General features: G+C 48.6%; 1 protein-coding gene and 1 long non-coding RNA gene across 5 annotated transcripts in view; one reads left to right on the forward strand and one right to left on the reverse strand.

Moving 5' to 3' along the window:
• The window catches only part of RCAN3 (regulator of calcineurin 3), a 32,480-nt gene extending 11,183 nt beyond the window's left edge, over window positions 1-21,297 (reverse strand). For 2 of the 3 annotated variants that reach the window (XM_051856682.3, XM_051856681.3), the window contains exons 1-2: window positions 21,075-21,264; window positions 12,954-13,184 (exon numbers count right to left, since the gene is read on the reverse strand). In XM_051856682.3, coding sequence (XP_051712642.1) covers window positions 12,954-13,151 — 198 coding nt within the window. In that variant the 5' untranslated portion in view covers window positions 13,152-13,184; window positions 21,075-21,264. Of the gene's footprint in view, window positions 1-12,953; window positions 13,185-21,074 lie in introns of all 3 variants that reach the window. The other variant, XM_051856680.3, reaches the window with a different exon arrangement.
• LOC149125796 (uncharacterized) lies at window positions 344-12,947 on the forward strand. 2 transcript variants are annotated; one of them, XR_016210210.1, is made up of 4 exons: window positions 344-2,384; window positions 2,498-2,667; window positions 9,090-9,360; window positions 9,869-12,947. It is a non-coding gene; the product is annotated as an uncharacterized LOC149125796 (long non-coding RNA). The 2 variants fall into 2 exon arrangements; XR_016210209.1 differs by having other exon boundaries at window positions 9,090-12,947.
• Window positions 21,298-25,700: the final 4,403 nt, after the last annotated feature.

Genomic DNA, 25,700 nt, shown 5'->3' on the forward strand with positions numbered 1-25,700 from the left:
ATTTGGGGAGTGAACTGGTGGATGGAAGACTTCTCTCTCTGTCTCAACTTCTGTGTAACTCTTTCAAATAAATAAAATCTTTAAAATCAACCCAATTCTTATTCACCTTTTTTTTTTTAAGATTTTATTTATTTGAAAGGCAGAATTAGAGAGAGAAGAAGAGAAAGAGACAGAAGTCTTTCATTCACTGGTTCACTCCCTTACATTTTGGCAACAGCCAGGGCTGGGCCAGGCTAAAGCCAGGAGCCAGGAGCCTCATGGGTGCAAGGACCCAAGCACTGTTTTCCCAGGCACATTAGCAGGGAGCTGGATTGGAAGTGGAGCAGCCAGGACTCAAACCAATGCCCATATGGGATGCTGGTGCACTTAACCTGCTATGCTACAACGTTGGTCCCTCACTATGCTATTTCTATCCATTAATGTAAAACATGGGGGCCGGCGCTGTGGCATAGCAGTAAAACCACCGCCTGCGGTGCTAGCATCCCATATGGGCACTGGTTCTAGTTCGTCTGCTCCACTTCCAATCCAGCTCCCTGCTATGGCTTGGGAAAGCAGTGGAAGATGGTCCAAGAACTTAGGCCCCTGGACCTACGAGGAAGACCTGGAGGAAGACCTGGAAGAAGCTCCTGGCTCCTGGATTCAGATCAGCCCAGTGTTGCAGCCATCTGGGGAGTGAACGAGCAGACGGAAGATCTCTCTCTCCCTCAGCCTCTCTGTAATTCTGCCTTTCAAATAAGTAAATAAATCATTTTTTAAAAAATGGAGGAAAACATTGTACTGTAGATGTAGAAAGGATTTCAAAACAGCATTTCAGTTCTTAAAAAAGAAATGCAAACCCGTAAGGGGACTAAACACGAATGATTATTACTACTTCTAGGTGCCTCCAATAGCTTCCTCAGCCTCTATTTCAAAGATCTGTCACTTTAAAAAATCATCACAATTGAGATTTTGTGAAAATGCATTCCACTTAATTATTGGTAGCAGATAACTGTAAAGATATTTTGAATACTAAGCAAATATTAGAATTCTCATGTGAGATAGTTAAGAAATATCAATACCAAGTACAATGGAAATGGAAATTAAGGAAGAACTAAGTAAGTGTGGCTTACGAAATATTAAAATTCTGTAATTCTGTGCCTTAAGCTGTTTTCCTAGTCAGGACAACAGGACCATGTATTTACCCCTAATCCCCCACAGCAGTGAACTTTTCATAGCAACAACGCACTGTATGACACAAGCCATCTGCAGACCACACAGCCACTGACAATCATATCCTGCTTCCTGTTTCCCTCAGGACAGCTTTTTCCCATTCCAGAAACACTGAAACTCAATGTAACATGCTGTTGGCTGATAGCACCTGGCAGGTTTCGTTCCTCTAAATCCCAGCGCCCACGACCCAGTTAAAATTACACAAATGAAGCCCTGCAAGAGCTGACTGGTGAGCTTCTCTAAGTTAGCCCTTTCTCTTTCCTTCACATCTGTTTTCCTCTTGATGGAGCATAAATACGGTTTATGTGACTTCCGGAAGTGAGGTGCTGGAGAAACATGTGGAGGCAAAACTGTTACAGGCTGAGTATCCCTCATCCAAAATGCTTGGGATCAGAAGTATTTCAGATTTCAGAGCTTTTCGGAGACCGTTTTGAGCATCCCTAATCCATAAATCCGCATCCACGGTTTCAGTGTCTTGTTGGGGCTCAGAAAGCTCTGGATTTTGGATTTCAGATTTTCAGGTGACAATGCTTAACTTGTATTGCTTCCTTTTCAAAGAAAGCACCCCAGGCTGGTAGCTCTGTCTTTCCCAAAGTCCACAGGAATCAAAATGCAGATCCCCGAGGCTGCCCCGATAACTTGGCATTAGCACAGAAGGGATTTAGAAGACTGCAGACCGGAGGTAAGGACATAATCCATGCAACTAGATTAAAAATGGCTTGTAGTTAGCAATAAGGATATGCTCCTGTTCATAGGTCATCTGAAACCCAAATGCTATTTTTCTCCTTAGAATTGTTTAAGAAACAACCCATTTTTATGTTTCTGAATTCCCTAATGATATAAAGTGAACAATATCCTGTTATCAGTGAGTGCACATGCACTTCGGGTAAGATACTGGCGATCCTACAAAATCAAGACCATCGCCAGCCGCTGTTTCACTGCTCACCCAGTATTCCTCCAGGGCACTACCTCTACAGGCACAACACAGAAAATGCACCCCAGAGCCATCCCTAAGGTGCTCCCTGTTATACAAATAGGTTTCCTTCCAAATGGAGAGCAGAAGCCGCTGTCCCATGCTGACATCACCTGGAGCTATCAACAGGTGAAGTGACTCAAACTCCCCCAACTCCATGCAAGCAACACCCTTCCTGGGAGCTCAAGGGCGGTGCACGAAGGTCAGTAAGAGGGGAGCGGGAGTGGGAGTGGGACGGCCTTGCGGAGGGCAGGCTTCAAGGAGCAACAGGTGAGGGCGGCGCTGAGTGGGCCTTTCCTCTGTCCCCCACCCTAGCCCAGAGAAGGCGAGGCTTACCCCCTCACTGCAGGGGAGCCACACAGACGGCTGCGGCACCCCTCTGCGGAGGACACCAGAAGCCCCTCACGCCTGTGCACTGAGGAGGAGGGGGAGGAGCAGCAGTCCCACTGTGGAGACGCAATGCTTCCATCTGTTCAACAAGGAAGGTATCTGTGTCTTTCTGTAAATCTGACAGAAAATTCCACTTCTGTATTGGCTCACCAATGCCACGGGCAAGGCTGCCATTTTGCCTGGGGACAGCAAAGTGCCTGCTGCGGTCTGGATGCTTGTGTCCCTCCAGAATTCCCGTGCTGAATTCCCATCCCCAGCGGGTTGGCACTGGTGAGCCCTGGGGCACTGGAGGGACCCCCTGGGAATGATCGGTGTCCCTCCTCACAAATGAGGCCCGAGGGAGCATGTCTGCCCCTGCCCTTGGCCGAGTGAGCACACACTGAAGGCACCACCTCCAGGCAGCAGGCCCTTTCCAGACCCCGAGTCTGCTGCGCCTTGATTTTGGACTTCTCGGCCTCAGAGCTGTGAGCACTTTATTTCTGTTGCTTCTAAGCCGCCCTGTCTGGTTCATTTTGCTGGAGCGGCCCACGCTGGCGCCAATACCGCCCCGGCTCTCCTCAGTATCACTGCTGAGCCAGGGCAGGCCTCTGCTGACCCAGAGCAAGCACGTGCTGCTACGCACTGCACAGAAGGATCACCTACAATGATAATCTAAGCACTCGCAAATGTCTGGGCTCTCAACTGGAAAGTGCTAGAGGGAGCAGAACATATTAAATTCCCAATTTTCTATAACCTTATTTATTACTTATGTTGCCTTTAACATCTTTCCTGCCAGGTAAGAAGCATGTAACATTAAAATTTGAGAAAATATGAGATACTGTTTGTTAAGTATCAATCTTTTTTTTTAAAAAAGATTTATTTATTTATTTGAAAGTGTTACACAGACACACACACACACAGAGAGAGAGTTCTTCCATTCGCTGGTTCACTCCCCAATTGGCCACAATAGCTGGAGCTGCACCCATCTGAAGCCAGGAGTCAGGATCAACTTCTGGGTCTCCTACGTGGGTGCAGGGGCCCAAGGACTCGGGCCATCTTCCACTGCTTTCCCAGGTCATAGCAGAGAGCTGGATTGGAAGTGGAGCAGCCGGTACTCGAACCGGCGCCCATATGGAATGCCGGCACTACAGGCGGTGGCTTAACCCACTATGCCATAGCACCGGCCCCAATCTTTGTGTTTTAATGGTTGATATATTTATAAATACATACTCTGCTCTACTGGAACATAAATTCTCAAAGGACTGTGACTTTTTCAAATATATAATATTTTATACACCATGTAGAAGAAAAGTGACCAACACAATAAATCACTTTTGGTGGCAACAAACTACGGGCTGGCAGGACTGTGCCGTGTTAGGAGCGCTCCAGTCAGGTTTCCCGTGGATACTACCCATGGGAAGAGCTGTACATTTCACTGTAGGTGAGTTTTACCCAGTTACAGAAAAATGTGTAAGAAAAACTAAGGGATGGATGGGATGAGGTGGCTATGAGTGCCAGCTGCAAAGCAGAGTGGCAGCTGAGCCTCCCCGAGCCTGGGTTCGAGTGTGACAGCCACCAGCCTGTCTGTGAGCACAGAAAGCTGGCTTCAGCCGTGACTATTCCTGTGTCTCCTCTGAATATCATCCTTGGTTGTTAGTAGCAATTCTGGTTATGGAACTTTCCCTCACAGCTTAGTTGGAAAAGATCTGATTGTGCTTGCACTGAGCACATGCGTACAACGCAGGAGCCACTTTGTAGCACTTTGGTGGCCACTGCGAGCCTCAGACACCTGGCAAACAAAGTCTTCCAGCTAAGCAGGGGAAGAGGTCTACCACAGCTACCACCCAGCTGCGGTTAGCAGGTAAGCCGCTTAGGCAGCACTCGGCCTTACGCACAGGACACACACTCACGCTCAATTTTCAGACATGACGGTCCCACACTCAGTGATCCTAAAACTTTGTAACCCATCAATAAAGTTTTTATTCAGCTTTTATGGGAAACATCTATTAGAGAAATATTCTCTTTAAAAGTTACTAATTTATTTACAATTTTTAAAATTTATATTAGATGAATGATTCATGTATTTTATATATAGATTTAGGAGCAGAGTGATAATTCCCACCCTACCCTCCCTCTCACCCATCCTCCCTACTTTCTTATTCTTTAATTTTCACAATGACATACTTTCAGTTTATTTTATAATTTTAAGATTAACCCTCCACTAAGAATTCAACAAACAGAAGAAAAAAACACTGTTCCTCAACAGTAGCGACAAGGTCTGTAAAAAATTATCAATTCTCAAAATACCAATTTTGCTCATATACTTTTTTTTGCAGCCCATTAGTTAACACAGATCAGGGAAAACACATGGTATTTGTTTGGGACTGGCTTATTTCACTAAGTGTAATGGTTTCCAGTTGCATCCATTTTGTTGAGAGAGACAGGATTTCATTATATTTTATGGCTGGGCAGTAGATCATCTTCAAAGCCACAAATGTGAGAGCCCCCAATGACATTCCAGCTTTCAACAGCATTTTTTTTAAAGCCTGAGGTTGTTTGGTTGTTTACTGAAAATTCAGAGCAAAGCCAGAGGAACAGATGCTGAGGCCCCCTGGAGGAAGCAGCAAATGAAATCAAACCGGGGAGAGCAGACTGGTGATCAGAGCACAGAACTGTTGCCCTGCTTGGTGGTCTTCCCCTACTCCCTGGAGTACCAGTTGATGGACACCTCAAACAGAAAGATTACAGGATGGCAAGTATTAAACCGCAGCCTCAAAACAGGGTTGCAAATCTGATGAGGTCCTTGAACTCAGAGTTCTGACCTAAGACATCGCAGGTGAGAAGGACCAGAGGTGCATTCCCCATTCCTCCCCTGCAGACCACGTGAACTGCCCAGGGACGAGGACAACCGTTTCACTTGCCCCGGCTGCGGTTCCAAGCACTCCGGGCTCAGTTTCCAAGCACATTCACGCAGGCTGCATGAACAAACCCACGACTCTCCCTCTCGAGGGCGTCCACTTGAATGTTCACGCCCTCCTCGTCCATGAAATAGGAAAGATCTGCAGAGCCAGGTTCAGCCTGAATTTCACACTTAGCCTCTGGCTCTGTCCAAGCCAGGAGCTTCCAGCAGGTTTGCCCTTCTCGCCAGAAGCGCCCGGTGTGCCCCAGCCTGCGGAGGTTCTGATGGCCTGGTCTGCAGCAGAGTGCTGGTTTTGATGAACAAGCAGAAGAGGATCACGAGGAGGTTCCTGAGACCCAGAAGCTCTGCTCATTGGCCTGGCCTGGCCTACAGCCTCCCAGCTGCACCCAGTAACAGACTGTTCATGTCCTCCAATACGACAGCACAAAGGACAGCCCTCAGGAGGAAGCCACAGCCTGGGCAGGGAGCGTCAGGAAAGCTTCCAGCTTCCACCACCTGTCTGTCTTCCCAAATCACAGAACTCCTGAGTGTGGCTGCCTGGGTTTGAGTCCTGGCTCTGACACAGCTGTGTGACCTCAGGAAAGCTGCTTACCTCTGCTGCACTACGTTTTCCTTACCTAGTGAGTGAGGATAATAAAAGGGTTGTTGTGGGGATAAAAAGTGGATTTTCAAGGCTCAGGCAAGCTCTCACACACTGGTGATACAGCAGCAAAAGAAACAGGGTAGGGCTTTTGCAACAGAACACTTGTCAATGTGCACTCACGAAAATGAGCTGTTCTCCTGTATGCTGCGCATAACCAGGAAGGAGGCGGATGCACAGGGATAACAGGATATGAAAGGCGAATTCCATGGAGGGTGCCAATGGAAAATGAGAATCGACTTATCCCTCCTGACCTGCTGGAGCAGTCCCCCAAGGAGACAGGCCCTGCAGGAGACTCAGGTGCAGTGGAAGATACAGTATACCGCTGATCAACACCACCAGTGGCCTTCTTTCCAGAACTCTTCAGAACTGGACCTATGACCCTTACCACTCTGAAGCAGCGCACACTGCCTCCTGCTTGCCACAGAGGGCTCTGTTACTCTGATATGAACTCCGATCCAAACGGAGGGGGACAGCAATGGAGTTTTTCGTAGCTACAGCACTGTCAAATTCCCCGTGGTGAAAAACTACACTGTGTTCACTTTAATGGTCCTGAATCTTGCTTACTCGTTTATCTTCATGCTTTGTTTCCTATTTGTTAAGATCAACTGTTTGATGACGGTCTGGAAAATGCTTTGCTGCACACGCTATCCATGGTGCTAGCCCAGAACAGAAAGCCACTGACAAGGGAAGAGCCCAACAGGAAGTTATCAAAGTCAACAAGGATCACGTTGGAGCCACAACAGGGCTTTCCATTGTCAGCCATGCAAGAGATGGAGAAACAGTTTCATACTGGGCCTATGAGCTTAGCAGCTGACAAGGCCTTGGCCACCTCTGTCCCGCTCTCCATCTCTTCCTGAATATTCCTCCACCCACCCAGCCAGGTGCCACTGCACATGCTGAGGCGCACGCGGTGCCCAGCACAGAGGCTGGTTTTCTTCATGGATAGCAGGAATGGGGGTGATCTTGAAAGCCAGGACCCATACTCGCAGAGGCCAGTAAACCTGAGAGTCTGTCAGGAACAATCATGGGAGGGAACTTCAGTGTAGTAAGTGTTTTTTCTTTAAAGAGTAAGGCATCTTTTCTCTTCCGAAACATTTAGTCCAGAAGCTAAAAGAGGGGGCCACACAGGATGCATGTCTCAAACTCTACCCTGGTTTCCCATGCACCCAGGTGGGTGACAGGGTTCCAAGAACTGGGGCCACCCTCCATTGCCTTAGCACATTAGCAGGGAGCTAGATCAGAAGTGGTGCAGCCAGGATTTGAACTGGCACTCCAAGATGGGATGCCCACATCGCAAGTGGTGGCTTAACCTACTGCACCACAATGCCAGCCCCCGTTCTGGATACTAATCCCTTATAAGATAACTGGTTTGCAATATTTTTCTCATTCTGTATGTTGCTTTTTTACTGTTGGACACTGTTGAAAATGTCCCTTGATATACCACATTTTAAATTTTAATGATTTATTTTAAAAGTTTTATTTATTTATTTATTTGAGAGGCAAAGTTACAGTGAGAGGGAAAGACAGAGAGAAAGGTCTTCCATCCACTGGTTCACTCCCCAAATGGCTGCAACGGCCGGAGCTGAGCTGATCTGAAGCTAGGAGCCAAGAGCCTCCTCCATGTCTCCCACACAGGTGCAGGGGCCCAAGCACTTGGGCCATCTTCCACTGCCTTATCAGGCCACAGCAGAGAGCTGGATCGGAAGAGGAGCAGCCGGGATCAGAACTGGTGCTCATGGGGTGCCAGCACCGAAGGCAGAGGATTATCCTACAGTGCCATGGTGCCGGTCCCATAATTTTTAAAATTGTATTTATTTTAGAGGCGGAGACACACAGAGATCTCCTACCCACTGGTTCACTCCCCAAATGCCTGCAATGGCTGGGGCTCAGCCAGGCCGAAGTCAGGAGCTGGGAACTCAATCTCGGTCATCCAGGTAGCTGGAAGCCTCCCAGCTCTGCATTAGCAAGAAGCTGGAGACAGAAGCCAGAGCCAGGACTGAACCCAAGTATGCAGATGTGGGATGTGAGCATTCTAACTGGCATATCAACAATCAGGCCAAACATCTGCTCCCATTTTTATTCATTTTTTTAAAAAAGATTTATTTATTTATTTGAGGCAGAATTGCAGACAAAGAGCAGGAGAAAGATAGAGAGGTCTTCCATCCGCTGGTTCACTCTCCAAATAGCCGCAATGGCTGGAGCTAGGCCAATCTGATGCCAGGAGCTTCTTCTGGGTCTCCCACATGGGTGCAGGAGCCCAAACACTTGGGCTATCTTTTACTGCTTTCCCAGGCCATTAACAGAGATCTTGATCAGAAGTGGAGCAGCCAGGACTTGAAGCAGTGCCCATATGGGATGCCGGGACTACAGGTGGCAGCTTTACCTGCTACACCACAGCACCGGCACCTCCATATGAATTTCAGCATGGGTTTTTGATTTCTGAAAAACATCTCACTGGGATTTTGACAGGAACTGGGCTGAACCTGTGGATCACTTTGGGTGGTACTGACACCTTTTTTTTTCTTAAATATTTATTTATTTATTTATTTGAAAGGCAGAGTTACAGAGAGGCAGAGGCAGAAAAAGAGAGAGAGAGAGAGAGAGAGAGAGAGAGAGAGAGAGAGACAGGTCTTCCATCCGCTGGATCACTCTCCAAATGGCTGCAACAGCTGGAGCTGAGCTGATCTGAAGCCATGAGCCAGGAGCTTCTTCTGGGTCTCCCACGTGGGTGCAGGGGCCCAAGAACTTGGGCCACCTTCCACTGCTTTCCCAGGCTATAGCAGAGAGCGGGACCGGAATGGAGCAGCCAGGACTTGAACAGGCGGCCATATGGGACACTGGCACTGCAGGTGGCGGCCTTACTTGCTATGCCACAGCGCCGGCCCCAGCACTGACATCTTAATGGTAAGTTTCCAGTTCATGGACAGGGATGTCTTTCCATTCATTTATGTCTTATTTCTTTTTGTTTTAATTAGTTAATTAGAGAGACAGACACAGATACCTGTACAGAGAGCTCCTGTCTGTTGGTTCAGTTTCCAAATGCACAAATTGGCCTGGCGTTGTGGAGGAGAGGAAGTCAAAGTCAAGAACTCAATCCAGGCCCCTGACATGGGTGGGAGGACAGCTGCTACCTGAGCCATCACCGCTGTCTCCCACGACGCTGCCTCCCAATGTCTGCATTAGCAGGAAGCTGGATCGGCAGCCAGAGCCAGGAAGCCAGCCAAGACACTGCGATGTGCAGCACAGGTACCCTAACTGCATCTTAATTTCTAGGCCAAATGCCCACCCCTTCTTCAATTTCTTAGCAATGTTCTGTAGTTTTCAGAGTAGAAGTGAAAAGTGAGTTGTAAAGCAAGCTGTGTTACTCTTCGACTCTAACCTTACTGTGCAGAGACCAGACTAGGATTTCCTTTAGCTCTAAGCTTACATGATTCTCCAGGAGTTTATCTAGTCTTGAAGCTAACTTAATCTTAGTAACTCTTGACTAGATTAGCACTACAAATTCAATGAAACAAACATTCACTGAAACCCCATGATGTCCTTGGCTCTGCTAGAATATGGCCACATTTCTCTCTTAACCCCTTTCCAATTTCCACGTGGAAAACAAATCACTTTCCTCACTGGAGCTTACTTCTGGGTTGGGGGCTGGATCAGCACCCCCACAAACTGATTTAGTCTGGAAACCAATTCATTCACTTAATTTCCAAAGGCCATTTGCTCTGCTTACGTGGTATTTTCTGTTCTTTCAATGCAGAGGGTAGAACCAACTTTCAGTACAAAGACATGAACAGTGCATGACTACACAGATCACAAAAACATCTGGGCCAGCACACCTGGGATCCTAACTTCAGACGCCTTCTCCCTGCACTGCCCAGCCTCGCTCTGCTCACACTGTGTCCTGATCACAGCACACACCACTGATCCTGAACAACCTTCACTCCGCATCGGTCACTGACTTTCAACAGGTGTTACTCTGCCTGCACCAGGAACTCGATCAGATGCTGAGCGTCACTGATCCAAAGAGGGCTGGAGAGCGAGGGGGGATGTCTTAACACACTCCAACCATCACCATTGGAAAGAGCAGTTTGAATCGAAGGTCCCAAGGTGAGCAGCAGGAAGAGTTGTACAGAGAAACAGCTGTGTATATTGGCCAAGGAGTGCACTGTGAAATGCACGCTGAAGTCTTCAGAAAGCCAGTCCTAGTCAGAATACCATTCGGCACCAATATTCACCGAGTCTCCTCGATCTAGTCACAGACCTAGAGCAGAAAGAACAGCCCCGTTTCTCACCTTATAAAATCTCATGCAAACTCTGCATGTTCAAATCAGCAGCAAGTCTAATTTATCCTGAAGAAGGGGAAACGGGTTAGAAAGGACAAGCAAGCAAACGCAACGGCACTGGGACAGACCCAAATCCGTGAAAGCAAAGGCCCTGTGGACCCTGCAGTCCTCCGGGCGGGGGCCAGCTCCTTGCGGAGGAAACAGAAAGGAAAGACCAGCCTTTCTCTCAGTTTACCCTTCTGTGGCATGCTATTTTTAAAGAAAATGTAGAGCCCAAACCCAGCAATCTAAGGTGAAGATTTACTTTAAATAACAATGGCACTTGTGAAAGCCTGTTCCAACAATGAGATTACAAAGACAGCAAACCTTCTTTATCCATGTCTTGCACATTGGTGGATGACCGAAAAACGGGTGACGCTGGGAGAAATTAAAGAAAAATAAGGCACCAGTAACAACAAATAAGGCTAACTGATAATATGAAAATTAAGAGCTCTTAGACATCTTGAATCATCTTCCCACTTTTCTTAGACTTTTTCTAAATTATGACTGAACTTGAGAAGGGAAATAGCATTTGTGAATGAAAACAACCCTGGAAGAATAAAATCTGGGCCTGGGGTCCCTCTTCCCTTGCCCCAGGCCCCAGGTCAGGGACCCTTAGAGAGAAGAAAGCTCCCCTGCCTGACAGTGGACAGAGGACCACACAGTCAGTCCTGCCTGACAGTGGACAGGGGCGGTGCTTTGCGGGAAGACCACACAGTCAGTCCTGCCTGACAGTGGACGGAGGACCACACAGTCAGTCCCCAGTCTAACCTCTGCCATTCAGACCTGCTCTCTACTCCCTGAAACCCCACAAGCCCCCAGTTCAGCTCTTTGGCTCATTCTGTTGCCTCTGGCTGAAATTCCTTTCCCTTCCCTGATAAAATGTTACCCAAAGCTCACAGCTCTTCTCCAATGCCATATCCCCGTGAGATTTTTTTTTTTTTTTTTTTGACAGGCAGAGTGGACAGTGAGAGACAGACAGAGAAAAAGGTCTTCCTTTTCCATTGGTTCACCCTCCAATGGCCGCCGCGGCCGGCACACTGCGCTGATCTGAAGCCAGGAGCCAGGTGCTTCTCCTGGTCTCCCATGCAGGTGCAGGGCCCTAGCACTTGGGCCATCCTCCACTGCACTCCCCGGCCACAGCAGAGAGCTGGACTGGAAGAGGGGCAACCGGGACAGAATCTGGCGCCCTGACCAGGACTAGAACCCGGGGTGCCGGCGCCGCAAGGCGGAGGATTAGCCTAGTGAGCTGCGACGCCGCCCCTCTGTGAGATCTTTATTGCGGCTGGCTGTGGTCCTCTCTTGAGACCTCTCAGTACACCTCCCAATGTTTCTAAAGGGACTAAGAGTCCATCTCGTACCATAATTACCTCAGGATGGTGAACCCGGTGACGCAGGAGCTGTGTTCCTCATGCTCTGCCCCGAGGCCACCCGTGATCCGTGCCTTTACACACTGCGCACACTCAGGTGCACGCACCACTTCCACTTGCACGGGTTCTGCACCCATGGATTCAACTAACTGCCAGTAGAAAATATCGGGGGAAAACCTACGTGTACTGAACACGTACAGACGTTCTTCTTGCTGTGTTCCCTAACCAGCAACCACTGACACAGCATTTACATTGTATTCGGTATCATAAATAACCCGGAGATGATTTACCGAATATGGGGAGAAGCGCATGGGTTACATGCAAATACTACAGCACTGTACGTAAGGGACTTGCGCATCCAGATTTTGGTACCTGAGGAGGTCCTGGAACCAACTCCCTACAGATACTGGGGAACCACTGCATGGACCGAGTCACACTGCATCAAGTTCTACTCCAACATAGTCACTGGAAGGCAAATACTTATGAAAGTGTACACAGAAAACTAAAGGGCCAGTACCATTATTTTGAGAAAAAGTCTCAGAACAGGAAAAGCATGTGCAGTGGCAGAAACATTACTCTGGTAGGACTCAGACCTACAGACCTTTGTGAGGTCCTGATGGAAAACGCATAGCCCCAACACACACACACACACACACACACACACACACGGAACCCCTGCCCCCTTTCCAGGTAAATAGTGAACTAAAAGAAAGTAACCTTTAAAGAACAAATGCTTTTTCTTCAGCCAGACTGTGGAAAAGTAACACGAGAAATGCCAGGGCTGAGAGGCCGTGTGCACTCAGCTCCAGAGACAGCTGAATACCTTCTTTCATGAACCCACTGCCAGCTAACAGGAAGCCAGACTAAACCTCTCCAGTTTTTCTTGAACCACAGACTCCAAAAATGAATGAATGAACGAACAAATGGATTTATTAAGACTCGATTCAGGGTTCAATAAAAGTACTTTACAGACCATTTGGGAAGGACCGATTTTCCACTATTTCCTGCTGCAGACTGAGACTCTTTAAAAGCACAATTAAAATGCCTACAGGGTGACACCACTTAACTTGTCATGGGCCAGGGCAATCATGTCCCAAACCCACATACAATCAATGACTAGAAAGGCAGGGAGAGGCAGGTGCATGCCTACCTTCTGCTCCTGGACTTCAAACACTGCTTCGTGGACACTGCAGGCAAACAGCGAGGTAGGCAGATCGCTTAAATCCATCATCTCCTCCAAATCGTCTTCATTTTCCCCAAAAACCATCTCCTCTTCCTCCTCCTGGTCGCTGCTACAGAGGTCTGACTGGCTGTCATTCCAGGACTTCCCAGTGTCCCTCAGCATCATCCTTGACTTTCTGGTTTTAAAGTCCCAGGACGTCTATTGTTAAAAAAAGGCAACACAGAGATAAAGCTCTGAAAGCCAAACAACATTCCAATCATCAACTTCTCAAGACAGTGGTTCATCGAATGAAGCATTTTTATCCAGTAAAGATAAAGCAGCATTTAAATCAACTCATTACGGCCCTGATGAATGAATTCCATACAAATGTATTTGCTTAGCATATTGCACAGGGCAGTGGTATGTAAGAAAAGCGGCAGTTTTCTGGAGAAACGGGGGAAAAGGAGAAACTAAAGTGAGACCATGTCAGCGTGTGCGCTCGTTCTTGAGCAGAAACAAGAGCAATGCGCAGCAGAACCGCCTCTGCACGTTTGTTTTGGGTTTCAGACCCACAACACTGACGCTGCCACAGCAGAATGAAACCCACGCTGACTCGCTCGCCATCTGCACCCTGAAACACCGTCTGTAGTAAGCTCGCTTTACTTTTCCTAACTGATTTGTTCTTTCTGAATATACTCTCAAAGACTTACATTACACAAAGCCAAAAGATCTCTATAAAGTCAGACTTTGTTAATATTAGAAATGTTTTTTAAAGATTTTATTTGAAAAGCAGGATTGCAGACACAAAAGACAGAGACAGAGAGAGAAAGAGAATACCTTCCATCTGCTGGTTCACTCCCCAAAGGGCTGCAACGCCCAGGCCAAAGTCAGGAGCCCAAGGAGCTCCATCCAGGTCTCCCGCGTGGACAGCAGAGGCCCGAGCACGTGGGCCATCACCTGCTGCTTCCCAGGCCCATTAGCAGGGAGCTGGATGGGAAGCCAAGCAGCTGGGACATGAGTGGGTGAGTGCTCATGTGGGACACCAGCATCAAGGGCAGCTTAATGCACTGTACTGTAACACCAGCCCCAATATTAGAGATATTTATAGCAGGCAAAATTTAACACAGGAAACAATCAAAAACATGTCCTTTTTCAGAACTCAAAAAAATATCACGGGGCAGGCACTGTGGCGTACTGGGTAAAGCTGTCACCTGCAGTGCTGGCATCCCATATGGGCGCCACTTCAAATCCAGGCTGTTCACTTCTGATTCAGCTCTCTGCTAATGCACCTGAGAAAGCAACAGAGGATGGCCCAAGTCCTTGGGCCCCTGCACCCACCTGGAAGACCTGGAAGAAGCTCCAGGCTCCTCCTGACTTCAAATCAGCCCAGCTCTGGCCGCTGCAGGCATTTGGGGAGTGAACCAGTGGACGGAAGACCTCTTTCTCTCTCTCTCTGCCTCTGCTTCTCTGTAATGCTGGCTTTCAAATAAATGAATAATAAATCTTTCTAAAAAATCACTAATTTAAAATCAAAGGCCTGGGTCTAACACTTCCCCATTAAATAATGAAACGGAACCTGCCTTTCCATGCTGTCTTCTCCAACAACCTGCACAGCACACCAACCCAGGATGGCCTGGGCACAAGAGGCCAACGTGGGATTTAAGAAAAACCTACCAAGCCCAGAAAATTGAATGACTGTGATTATTACTACTTTGATATTACCTAATAATTTGCAATTTTTTTCCATTTCAGAGAATCCAAGGCCACAAATATATTGCTTATACAGAGTACATTATAGAATGGTAATTACATTATCCTACTACATCAAGACTGATTTTCTTTCTTTTTTTTTTTTTTTAGATTTTATTTTTATTTATTTGAAAGAAAGAGTTACAGATAGGTAGAGACAGGGAGAGGTCTTCCATCCACTGGTTCACTCCCCAATGGCCGCAATGGCCGAAGCTGTGCTGATCCAAAGCCAGGAGCCAGGAGCTTCCTCTGGGTCTCCCACGTGGGTACAGGGGCCCAACGACTTGGGCCATCTTCTACTGCTTTCCCAGGCCACAGCAGAGAGCTGAATTGGAAGTGGAGCAGCTGGGACTAGAACCAGCGCCCATATGGGATGCTGGCGCTTCAGTCCAGTGCTTTAACCTGCTGCGCCATAGTGCTGGCCCCAAGACTGATTTTCTAAAAAGGAAAATCCTTACTCGTTTTTATGAACATTTTCCGCATGCTGATGGCTTGGCATGGCGGGTACTAGATGCACAAGGCATGGTTCCCACAGTGAGGAGCTCCTGCCTGAGCGAGGGTTTCTCCTCAGCAGAGCTGGCCCCAGTCCCGAGGAGGCTGTCTGCTGTGCATTCAGTTCTCCTCCACCCATTCCTCTTCCTCAGCAAACCTAAGTCTCGAGAGCCTCACCATTCGGATTTTCCCACCCTCAATCTCCCTCTGACCCTCCTTCACATCGCCTTCCAGCTTCCTGGCCAGAGGAAGCCACAGTTGGTGCACTCTCTTCCTCAACTCCTGTCATCTCTGAACTCAAAGAGTTGGCTTCCACCGCCACCTGCCAACTGCCACTGCCCTCAATGTGGACAGCAATGGCTTCCTACTAGTTGGAATCAATGTCAGGTCCCAGCCTCTCTCTGCAGCTCACACTGGGACCTCTCTGAGCTCCTGCCAAGGGTCTTGGTCCTTCCCGGCTCCTCTTTCCCCACTGGAGAACAATGGAGTCTCTGGGGTTTCATCTCCATCCTCTCTCCCTCACCTTACTCTTCCCGGTGGTTTTATCCCCACTGGAGCATTTAACTACTCCTACACCTACGACTCTCTACCACGTGGTTCCCACGCACATGGGTATGTCTACACTGTCTCCGGCTTCACACGATGATTCTTAAGTGGAGAAGGATGTCACCAAAGCAGAAGTGGAAGCAGAACAGAATCTCGGGTGATCTGGGAAGAGCACCAAGCCCCAGGAGCCTCTAATCTGCCCTCTAACCTGCCTGCACACGCTGGAAACTGGAGAGCTATGGACGCTGTCAAACACAGACACCTACATCTCGACATGCATTTCTACCTTTCTGTCAAACATATCCATTTGGCTAGCCCACAGGTACTACAACTTTTTTTTTTTTTTAGGTTTATTTTGTTTATTTGAAAGGCAGAGTTACACAGAGAGAGGTAGAGACAGAGAAAAAGGTCTTCCATTCACTGGCTCACTACCCAAAAGGCCACATCAGCTGGAGCAGAGCCGATACAAAGCCAGGAGTCTGGAGCTCCTTCTGGGTCTCCCACATGGGTGCAGGAGCCCAAGCACTTGGGCCATCCTCCACTGCTTTCCCAGGCTCATTAGCAAGAAGCTGGATGGGAAGTGGAGGAGCTGGGGCTTGCACTGGCGCCCATACGGGATGACAGCACTGCAGGCCAGGGCTTTAACACACTGGCCCCATTACAACTGGTTTATTGGATTATTGTGCCAGAATCTCCAACCTGGAAAGGGGTCCTTTTGAGGGTTGGTGAGAATGGCTATCTCGTGGTGGCTCCCAGGATAACCATTTCTCAAGACCAAGCTCTGAGTTTGGAGCTCTCACAGCACTTTGATCATCTGTTTTCTACTTAGGATGTATTTGTTTATAGATCGCTCCTAGCTACCAGGCTGCGGATGCCTTTGAATCCGTAGGCCCTGGAAAGTCTCCAGGCCACAGTTTAATAAGGACTGCTGAGCAGCAGCAGGCTGCATCGTGATTATGCCACTGACACGCAGGCATGGGCAAATTCTGCGTGGGCTTACGGACAGGATCCCCAAGGGGGTTATGGTGAGACTTCAGCGATGAGCAGCTGCAGCAGGAAAACCAGGAAGTCAAGAGGACCAGGGCAAAGGGGCCCCAGCGCTGTGTGTGTGTGTGTGTGTGTGTGTGGCCTGAAGCCAGGAGGTAGGCGTGGCCCGCAGGTGCAGGTAGGGTGACAGAGCCCTGCCATGGAAACCAGTCAAAGTCAGGGTGCCACTGAAGGTTTTTTCAGTCAGGGAAAGGATACAACCAACCCGATTTAACTTCCAGTAACCCTAAGAGTTGGCTGTCTTCGGATCGTCTCTCTTAAGGCACTGATGGTTTTATTACACCTCACAACCTATTAACAAGGTGGAAACATTGCCTGGAGTTTTAGATGTTGGCAGTTAAGCAGCTCTGACTGGTGAGCTTCTGAAGTCTGAGACAATCAATTTTTGACAAGATTTTCTGGTTTGTTTCAAGTTCCTCCCTCCAGCCTCTTAAAAAACCACACAATCTTTAACCTGACTTCAGAATTCTTAGAATATTACACCTTCATTTCCTGTTTTCTACCTTCGATTTTGGGGTATCTTTTTAACTTCAAGTAGAAGTTAAGAGAACAGCACGAGGAATGTCAGCAAGTACTCTCTACCCAGAGCTACCAACTGCTTCTACTTCGCCCATTTGCTTTTTTAGTCAATACTTGTATACACATGCGTTCTTCTGAACTACTGAGGGTGAGACAGAATATACACCCTTTCACTCTCAAATTACTTCAGGGTCTAAAAGCAAGATCACTTTTTTATATAACTCACACTACAATTATAAAAAAAAATGGGAAGTCTGGAGCCAGCACTGTAGCTTAGCAGTTAAAGCCGCTGCCTGCAGTGCCAGCATCCCATATGGGTGCTGGCTGCTCCACTTCTGATCCAGCTCTCCGCTGTGGCCTGGGAAAGCAGTAGAAGATGGTCCAAATCCTTGGGCCCCTGCACCCACAAAGGAGACCTGGAAGAAGCTCCTGACTCCTGCCTTCGGGTGGGCCCATCTCTGGCCATTTGGGGAGTGACCCAGCAGATGGAAGCCTTCTCTCTCTTTCTCTCTCTCTCTGCATCTCTGCAACTCTGCCTTTCAAATAAGTAAAGAAATACTTAACAAAAGGGAAGTTTAATACTGATATAATATTATTACCTGATATGTGGTCTATATTCAAATCGTCAGTTATCCCAATAATGTCCTATATATAAGCTAGCTTCTTCAAATTCTTTAGATTATTGTTAAATTATTTATCTTTTGTCTAAAAATATTTTAGTAGTCTTTCTGGATTAGAGTACTGCTACATTATCTTCTCTTACAAGTTTTTATATATTTGACATGCTTAAAAAGGACAGAGTGCTAAAATACCACGGCAACTGCAAACAAGTCTGAACAGTTTATAAGTACACCCAGAAAGATCCAAGCTCTGTAATCAGACTTTAGACTTGAACTCTGTCATGCTCTGTGATATGTACATGACTCTGCCTGTTTGTTGCCTCAATTATAAAATGGCGATAAAAATAATCCTTACCTACTAAGGTGTTAAGAGCATTAAGTGAGAATAAATGCTCAATGCTGAGAATAATGTTTGCCTATAGCTCAATAATTATTATTTTGCTTAGGCATGGTCTGTGTCAGTCAATGCACTGTTGGGTTGAAAGGATCCCAGTACTACCAGAACCACTGTTGGAACTGAGATTAAAACAATAAAATGAGAAACACACATCACCCCAAATGATCTAATTCTAAGCAATAAAAATAAAAGCTCGTTCCATCATTCCAACAAAACTACTCAGCAGCAGAGCTATCTGGAGCAACGCGGCTCCAGGATGGAGACGTCTGGATTTAGGAGGAGAGCTGGGAAAGGGCTCTGGCGCCTTCTCAGGGGCTGCACAGAACTTCACGTCACGACGAGATGTACACAGATGACACGTCTCTTCCAACTACAACCCATGAGATTTTTCATGAGTTTAAGTCAATGTTATCAACCGTTTCATAATTCTCTGACATCATCAACACAGTTAAATTTAAACGCAAAGAGATAGGCAAGGGGATCCTATTGGGTAACTCAGCTGTAAATTAAAGTGAAACCTTCACCAGGACAAAGGAGAGACCGACAGAGCAGATGGATTCTGTGCTGTTCTCACTGGAGGCCTTGCTAACTCTGCTCTCAGTCTGCTGCCCTGGGAAACCCCGACAGGCCCCGCACGAAGGGCAGGACCAACACCGCCAGCTTCCGCAAGCACAGGTCCGTGCTCACCAGGGTTTCGCATCATCTCCAGCGCGACGGTCGCTGTGGCTGGCTTCTGGCAAAGTCTTTCCTGATGGAAACATCAAACGAGTGGGAAAGCCCCAGCCGCGGACCATCTGCTCTGCTGTAACAAGCCTCGTGACAAAAGCAATCCATCAAGGCCCAACGTCACGCCACCCAAGAGGGCTTCGTTTTCAGGTCTGATGAGGAAAAGGTGACTCCTTCTCCTCTAGGATTTAAAGACATAATTTTCCAAAATAATATGCTTCTCATTTGGTGAGTGTTTTGGCACCTCAGCGAGGTGCACGTTCTAATTTTCGGCTGTGCTCAAAGTGCCAGCGAACAGCACTGGGTGCAGACAAGCCCTGCACGTCAGCTCCACAGGTGCCCCGCCGACAGCCTGGGACGTCACCTGGCCTCTCGGTGTTCATCCTCGCACGTCTGTGGGAAACAAGACTCGCAGCTGCCCTGAATGACCACATTGCTTTTCAGAGCTTCTAAACCGTAATTCTAGACTCGTTTCAGAAACCCCACTCAGGACGGTGCACGTGCTGGCTCTGAGGGTCCACCACGAAGCCCCACCTTCCAGCCACTCATGCGCTGCCTGCAGCTAGAATTCTGCCATGCTTCAGAAGCTGGTGTGCCAAACATGGTGCAACAGGAAAGCGAAGGAGGTGAAAACTGGATTTTTCCAGTTTCAATAACCTGTGCCTTAGGAAACCCAGAACTGCTCTTGTTATCATTACGGAGGTTCCTGCTCCACCAGGAACAGCATCCCTTAGCATGAGAGAAAGAACAGGGAAACAAAACCCAGCTGGGGGACACAGGAGCGGCACAGGCCGCTGGGGCTGGCGCCGGGATGTGAGAGCGCCAGGCTGTGTTTTGCAGTCCGTAATCCACTCCCTTTCCCCAGCACCTCCACAATCCCGGTGTCTGACCGCCACCTCTTCTGTGTTTCTCTTGCTGTTTTGGGGTCTCCAGAACAAATGGTCTTGAACTTTAGGGCCTGCCTTATTTCACAGGCTCAGCAGGTTGCCACTGGGATTACTTTTCCTGATATTTTGCTTAGTTCTTCCGACCAACAACTCGAACACCATGCAGGATTGCTTCTCATTTGTTACCCTAGTGTTCACCGGTTCCAAAGCTTTCCATTTCAACAGCAGGTTAAAAACAAAAAACAAACAAAAAAACTCATTTCCCCCTAAAAATACTGGGAGCTCTTCCCGAGCTAAGAAAGCAGTAAAATGTCAAGCCCACGACAAGGCTCACGCTTCTGTCTTTGGGCATAGAAAGCCCATGTCAGGGCCCAACACAAAAATCTCCACCTAAAAAGAGCGAGGTTGTGCGTGCCGCACGGCCGTCTGGGTCCTGAGCACGGTGTTCGGTTTCCTCACCAAAGCTACCGAAACGGTCTTAAGATAGTTTAAGTCGGATGGAATCAGAGCCACAGGTCCATCTGCTGCTTCTCGGGGCTTCTATGAAAAGTTGGGGTGCACCTGGCGGCCCTGGTAGCTTACAGTGAGGGGGAGCGCGCCCCCTTGGCTGCGGGCACCGCACTAAAAGGCTGCGTTGCACCGTCCCGGTTTGCATCCGAAACGCAATCCTAACTGCTCCAACAGAGATGCTTGGATCCCGCACGGAACCTGGGACCCAGCAAGCTCCGGGCCCGGCCCGCGGCGGCGGCACCTGAGCAGGTGGCGGCGGGAGCGGGGCGGGGAGCGGCGCGGGGGTCTTCACCCTCCGCCCGCGGCCCGCCTTCAGCGAGGGCTGGGCCTGCGGGGTCGCAGAATGCGGCGTCGGGACGAACCCCGCAGCTGAGGGAGGGAAAAGACGTTCTGCCCCCTCTTTGTTTTCCGGGACGCCACCCCCGAGGCTGCCGGAAGGGAGACGGCGCGCGGGCGAGCCCGCGGGGGGCCCTCAGCAGGGTCGCCGCGGCCCCACCCCGCGGGGTCCCTGCTCACTCGTTTCCTTCCTTATTTATTCTTTAACTTTGCGCCCGAAGCCGGCTGTAAACGCGCTCCGAGAGGCCGGGCGTCAGCCCCACCCGGGCGGGAGACTCACCTGAAGCGCCTGGCCGCCGGGGCGCTGGGAGGAAGCAGCGGCCCGACGGGGGCCGACGGGGACCGGGCGGAGGGCAGAGCCGCGAGCCGCCGGCCGCCCCCAGCTTCGGCGCCGCGCCCTCGACGCCGCCCGCAGCAGCCGCCTCAGCGCGGACACGAGCGGCGTCCGGGGCCGAGCCGGGCTGCAGGCGTCGCGCGCGCTCCCGGCCCGCGCGCGCCCCCGCTCGCCCCGCCCGCCACCCCGGCGGAGCGCGCGCGGCGCAGGCGCCGGGGACCAGGGCGCCGGGCCGGGGGAGGGGCCGGAGGAGGGGGCGGGGGCGGGGTCTGGCCGCGCGCGCTCCGCCGGCTGCTCAGGGGGTCTCGCTCCCCACGCGTGGCGGGTGGGGCCTTAGGTGGCCGCGCCGTTTTCCCCTGTCCCCAGAAATAGTTGATCTCTCTTTTTTGCATGGCAGTCACAGAAATGGTTAATGGGGATGCCGTGAACGTCGCCTCAGGGCCAGTGCCTTCGGGAGCTTTACCTCAGTTCCCCTCGCAGTGACCCGCGTGCCGGATATCACTGTCCCCGCTTCGTAGATGAGGAGCGGCACCCGGGCCCAGGGGCCCGAGCCGGGAGGCAGCACAGGTGCACCTGCTGGGGATGCCGCCCTGCCACTCCTCCCAGCTGCTCCCTTATGTAAATATTAATATTTGTTTCAATGCTTTCTCTTTGATTTATACAACACTTTCGTGCCGTCTTGCTTGATAGCCTTAGAAGCCCTAGGAAACTGTCATTCGCTATAGGGTGAGCTGTGCCAAGTTAAGGGGGTAGGGCTTGGCTCACCCAGGCAGGTATTATTATTACTGCTGCAATAAAGCGCCGGAGCCCAGCTTTGTAGGGGGCTGGTGTATCTTCCCTTGGCTCAAGGAGAGGGAAACAGGAACGTGGCAGGAAAGATTGTTGGGGCACGTGGTGGTCTACCCGGTAAAGCCACCGCCTGCCTGCAGAGCAGGGCATCACATAGAGCCACGGGTTCAAGTCCTGAGGCGCCACTCCCAATCCAGCTCTGTGCTAATGTGCCTGGAAAAGCAGTAGAAGATGGCCCAAGTGCTTGGGTCCCTACGTGGTCATTGCAGCCATTTGGGGAGTGAACCAGCAGCTGAAAGATTTCGCTCTTCCTCTCTCTTTGTAACTCTGCCTTCCAAATACATAAAAAATAAATCTTAACAACAACAACAACAAAAGGAGCAGCAAAAGCCGGAGGATTGTGCCTATGGTTTTTTTAAATTACAATAATGCAGACCAGAGATGACTTTAAGTTGGACAGGGTCATGAAGGTGGAAGTGTTGAGAAATAGTAGGATTTTTAAAAAAGATTTATTTATTTATTTGAAAGAGTTACAGAGAGGCAGAGGCAGAGAGATAGAGAGAGAAAAAGAGGTCTTCCATCCACTGGTTCACTCCCCAGATGGCCACAACTGCCGGAGCTGGGCTGATCTGAAGCTGGGAGCCAGGAGCTTCTTCCAGGCCTCCCACGTGGGTGCAGGGGCCCAAGGACTTGGGTCATCTTCTACTGCTTTCCCAGGCCATAGCAGAGAGCTGGATCAGAAGTGGAGCAGCCAGGACTCGAACTGGCGCCCATATGGGATGCCGGCACTGCAGGCAGCAGCTTTACCTGCTATGCCACAGTGCTGGCTCCAATAAGTAAGATTTTGTCTGTATTTCAAAGGCAAACTATGAGCAATAGATGAGAGTAGAGGGTGTGAGCTCAGACCAGGTGTAGAGATTACGGAGGGAGACATGGTGGCTAGTTGAAATCCTGAGCTGGAATGAGATACTCCAGAAGAGTGCGTGGACTAGAACACAAGGGGGCGAAGGGCAGAATCCAGAACCACACCCATCCTTGCGTGGCAGGCAGGGGAAGAGCTGCCATCTGGCAGCCATCAAATAGATGGCGAGCAGCTCGAGAGCAAGAGTGGAATCTTCGGCATCTCTTCCTCCCTGTTCTGTCCAGCCAGTTGCTGGGCACAATGAATGAGTGTGTAACTCATTCATAACACGTGCTTGTCATGAATGAACTTGACATGGTGTCCCATTTCCAGTGCTCTTTCCCTTTCCTTATCACTGTGGGGTTTGAGTTACAGAGAAAGAAACGGATCTCTTGCAGCTCGCTCCGTTGAAACCAGTGCCGAGTTTGATAAGGACAGTGGTGTCCTGGAAAACTCAGTAGAACGGGTCAGATGCTGCTGCACACCACCAGGAGCACCTCTCTTCTCTCCCAGGAGAATTTCCAGACGTGCAGTTTCATTTCAGATTTTCTTACTTGAGTAGAGTTCACAGTCGCTACTCTGAAAAGTCCTTGTTGGGTTTGTTAGGGCTGTGCTACGAGGTCAAAGATCCCCATCTCGCACTCACATATTGCTCCTGGGAGGGAAAAGGGTGCAGCTGTTTTTGGAAACCCTTTGCCACTTTATCAAGCTAAAGGGATCCTATGACCCAGAAATTCGACTCCAAGAGAAACCTAGGCCAATGGCGCCAAAAATGACACAGCAGGCATGGCGGGGAGTTTAAGAATGCTCTCAACATCTTTGTTCTTAGTATCCCCAAACTGGAAACATCTCCATTGTTGACAAGGGAAGGATGGATAAAATGCTGGACTATTCAAGCAATGAAATACTACACAGAAACAAAGAAGAACAAAGTATGGCTACACACCATGACAGAAAAAGATCTTCAAGGATTTTCACTGAGCTAAACCAACCAGTCAACAGCAATGTGAAAGTGTGACTCCATCTGTATGAGGTTCAGGAAGAGCTGAGGCTACTCTCTGGTGAGAGCCAGATCAGTGGCTGTTTCCGGGGGTGGAGATTGACTGGAAAGGGACACAAGGGGACACTGGAGAGTTCTAGAAAATTCTCTCCCTGCTAGTGTGCAAGTCTACATTCAACACATATTTATTGGATGTCTCCTATTCACCAAACATTGCTCTAGGCATGGGAAACAGAGCAGTGCACAAAGCAGATCAAGTAGCTCCTTTGCAGACTTTTCCTCGGCTCCTTTCATTGACTGCATAGCATCAATGCACTTGACATAGCAAACCGAGGCTCGTCTTTAAATACAGCTGATGACAAGTCTAAAGAACTTTCTTCCCACTTGGTGTTTGAGTTGTTTGTAGGAAGACAGCAAAATACAGAGGGAAGGGCTTGGGCTTTAGGGGTCATGGTTGTGCGATCTTTGAGCAAGTTCTGTAAGCCACCAAAGCTGCATTCCCATCTGTTAAATGGGACAGATGAAGCCTGCCTTGCAGAGTTGTCTGATAAAGTGCCAGGCACGTTACAGAAGCTCAGTAAACATGAGTTGCCTGGCAGTCATTTCAAAGTGAGATTTTATTTTTACGCAGTTGGGAGGGAGCTGATTTGCTGGCAGAGGTGCCCTTTGCCCCTTTTTTTCTAGCCTGTAATGCGAATGATGTTTCACGACAGATTTTATTTACGGTGATCCGTATGATAGAGCTTAGGTGTGCAGTCGGTTATACCGGCCAAGTGTGTGCAGGAGCACGCTACGGCGTGCACATGACAAGGCAATCACCTGGGGGTGAATCCTCAGAACATAGCCCCCTCGTTACCTATGCCTTACAGTATTTCCTGTCAGTAGTTTCCACGAGATTAGGGATGTCACTGGGACGGCTCCATTTGCATCTCCCATCCATTTTGCTTTACTTTATGTCGCAAGCACTTCCATGTGTTTCAAGCACAATTTAAAAAGATGTTTCTCAATGGCTACATCACACTGCTCTGCGTGTTCTCTTATTTGTCTGACCACTCCTTTTTTGTGGGAATCAAGGTTTCCTTCAAATTTCCTCTTCTATAATTAACCATGTAACGAATGTCTTTATCCACAAATATGTCGTTGCATGTTTGATTACTTCCTTAGCATAGATTCCCAGAAGGTGTTCTTAGCAAAAAGGACATGAACATCTTAAAAACTTTTATAAGAAAATAATAAAATGCATTTCAGAGAGGCTGTACAAACCGCATCCTCAGTCTACATCTCAGCACAGCCCAAGTCATGTTCAGGACGGCTTTCAGTCTGAAGGGCTTTTCCCGCTTCACGGGGGAGATGCATCTTGATCGCTGGGTGGACGAACGTTTCCCCCGTGTATTTCTTTGAGAACAGCCCAAGTTCTCTGTCTATTCTTCTATTGCACTGTTAGCATCGTTTAATTGATTCTAAAGCAACCTATACTTTGCAGACAAAAACACTGTGATTATATTGTTGAAAAATCTCTGTGACTTTCCTTTTGCAGTCTTTTCTTTTTTTTTTTGATCCACAGACATTTACAATTTTGCGTTTGTAAATAAATGTATTGATATTTTATGATCTCTTTGCTTGCTGACTCTAATTAATGACAACTTTGCTTTTCTTTTTTGATGATTTCTATTTTTTACATTTGCTCAATTCACTTGAGATTGATTTAGCATGGAAACATGAGGTAAGACTCAAACTTAAATTATCTTTCCAGTGGTTCTAATGTTAATTAGTAAAGAATCTGTTTTACCCACTGGTTGATATATATACAATTTGGTATATGTAAAAACAGTGATATATATTTCTAGATTGATTGCTCCATTTCATGGATCTAACTGTGAAT

This window comes from Oryctolagus cuniculus, chromosome 7, assembly GCF_051225735.1.
Source record: "Oryctolagus cuniculus isolate XC-2025 breed Fujian yellow rabbit chromosome 7, ASM5122573v1, whole genome shotgun sequence".
In the NCBI taxonomy this organism is placed as follows: domain Eukaryota; kingdom Metazoa; phylum Chordata; class Mammalia; order Lagomorpha; family Leporidae; genus Oryctolagus; species Oryctolagus cuniculus.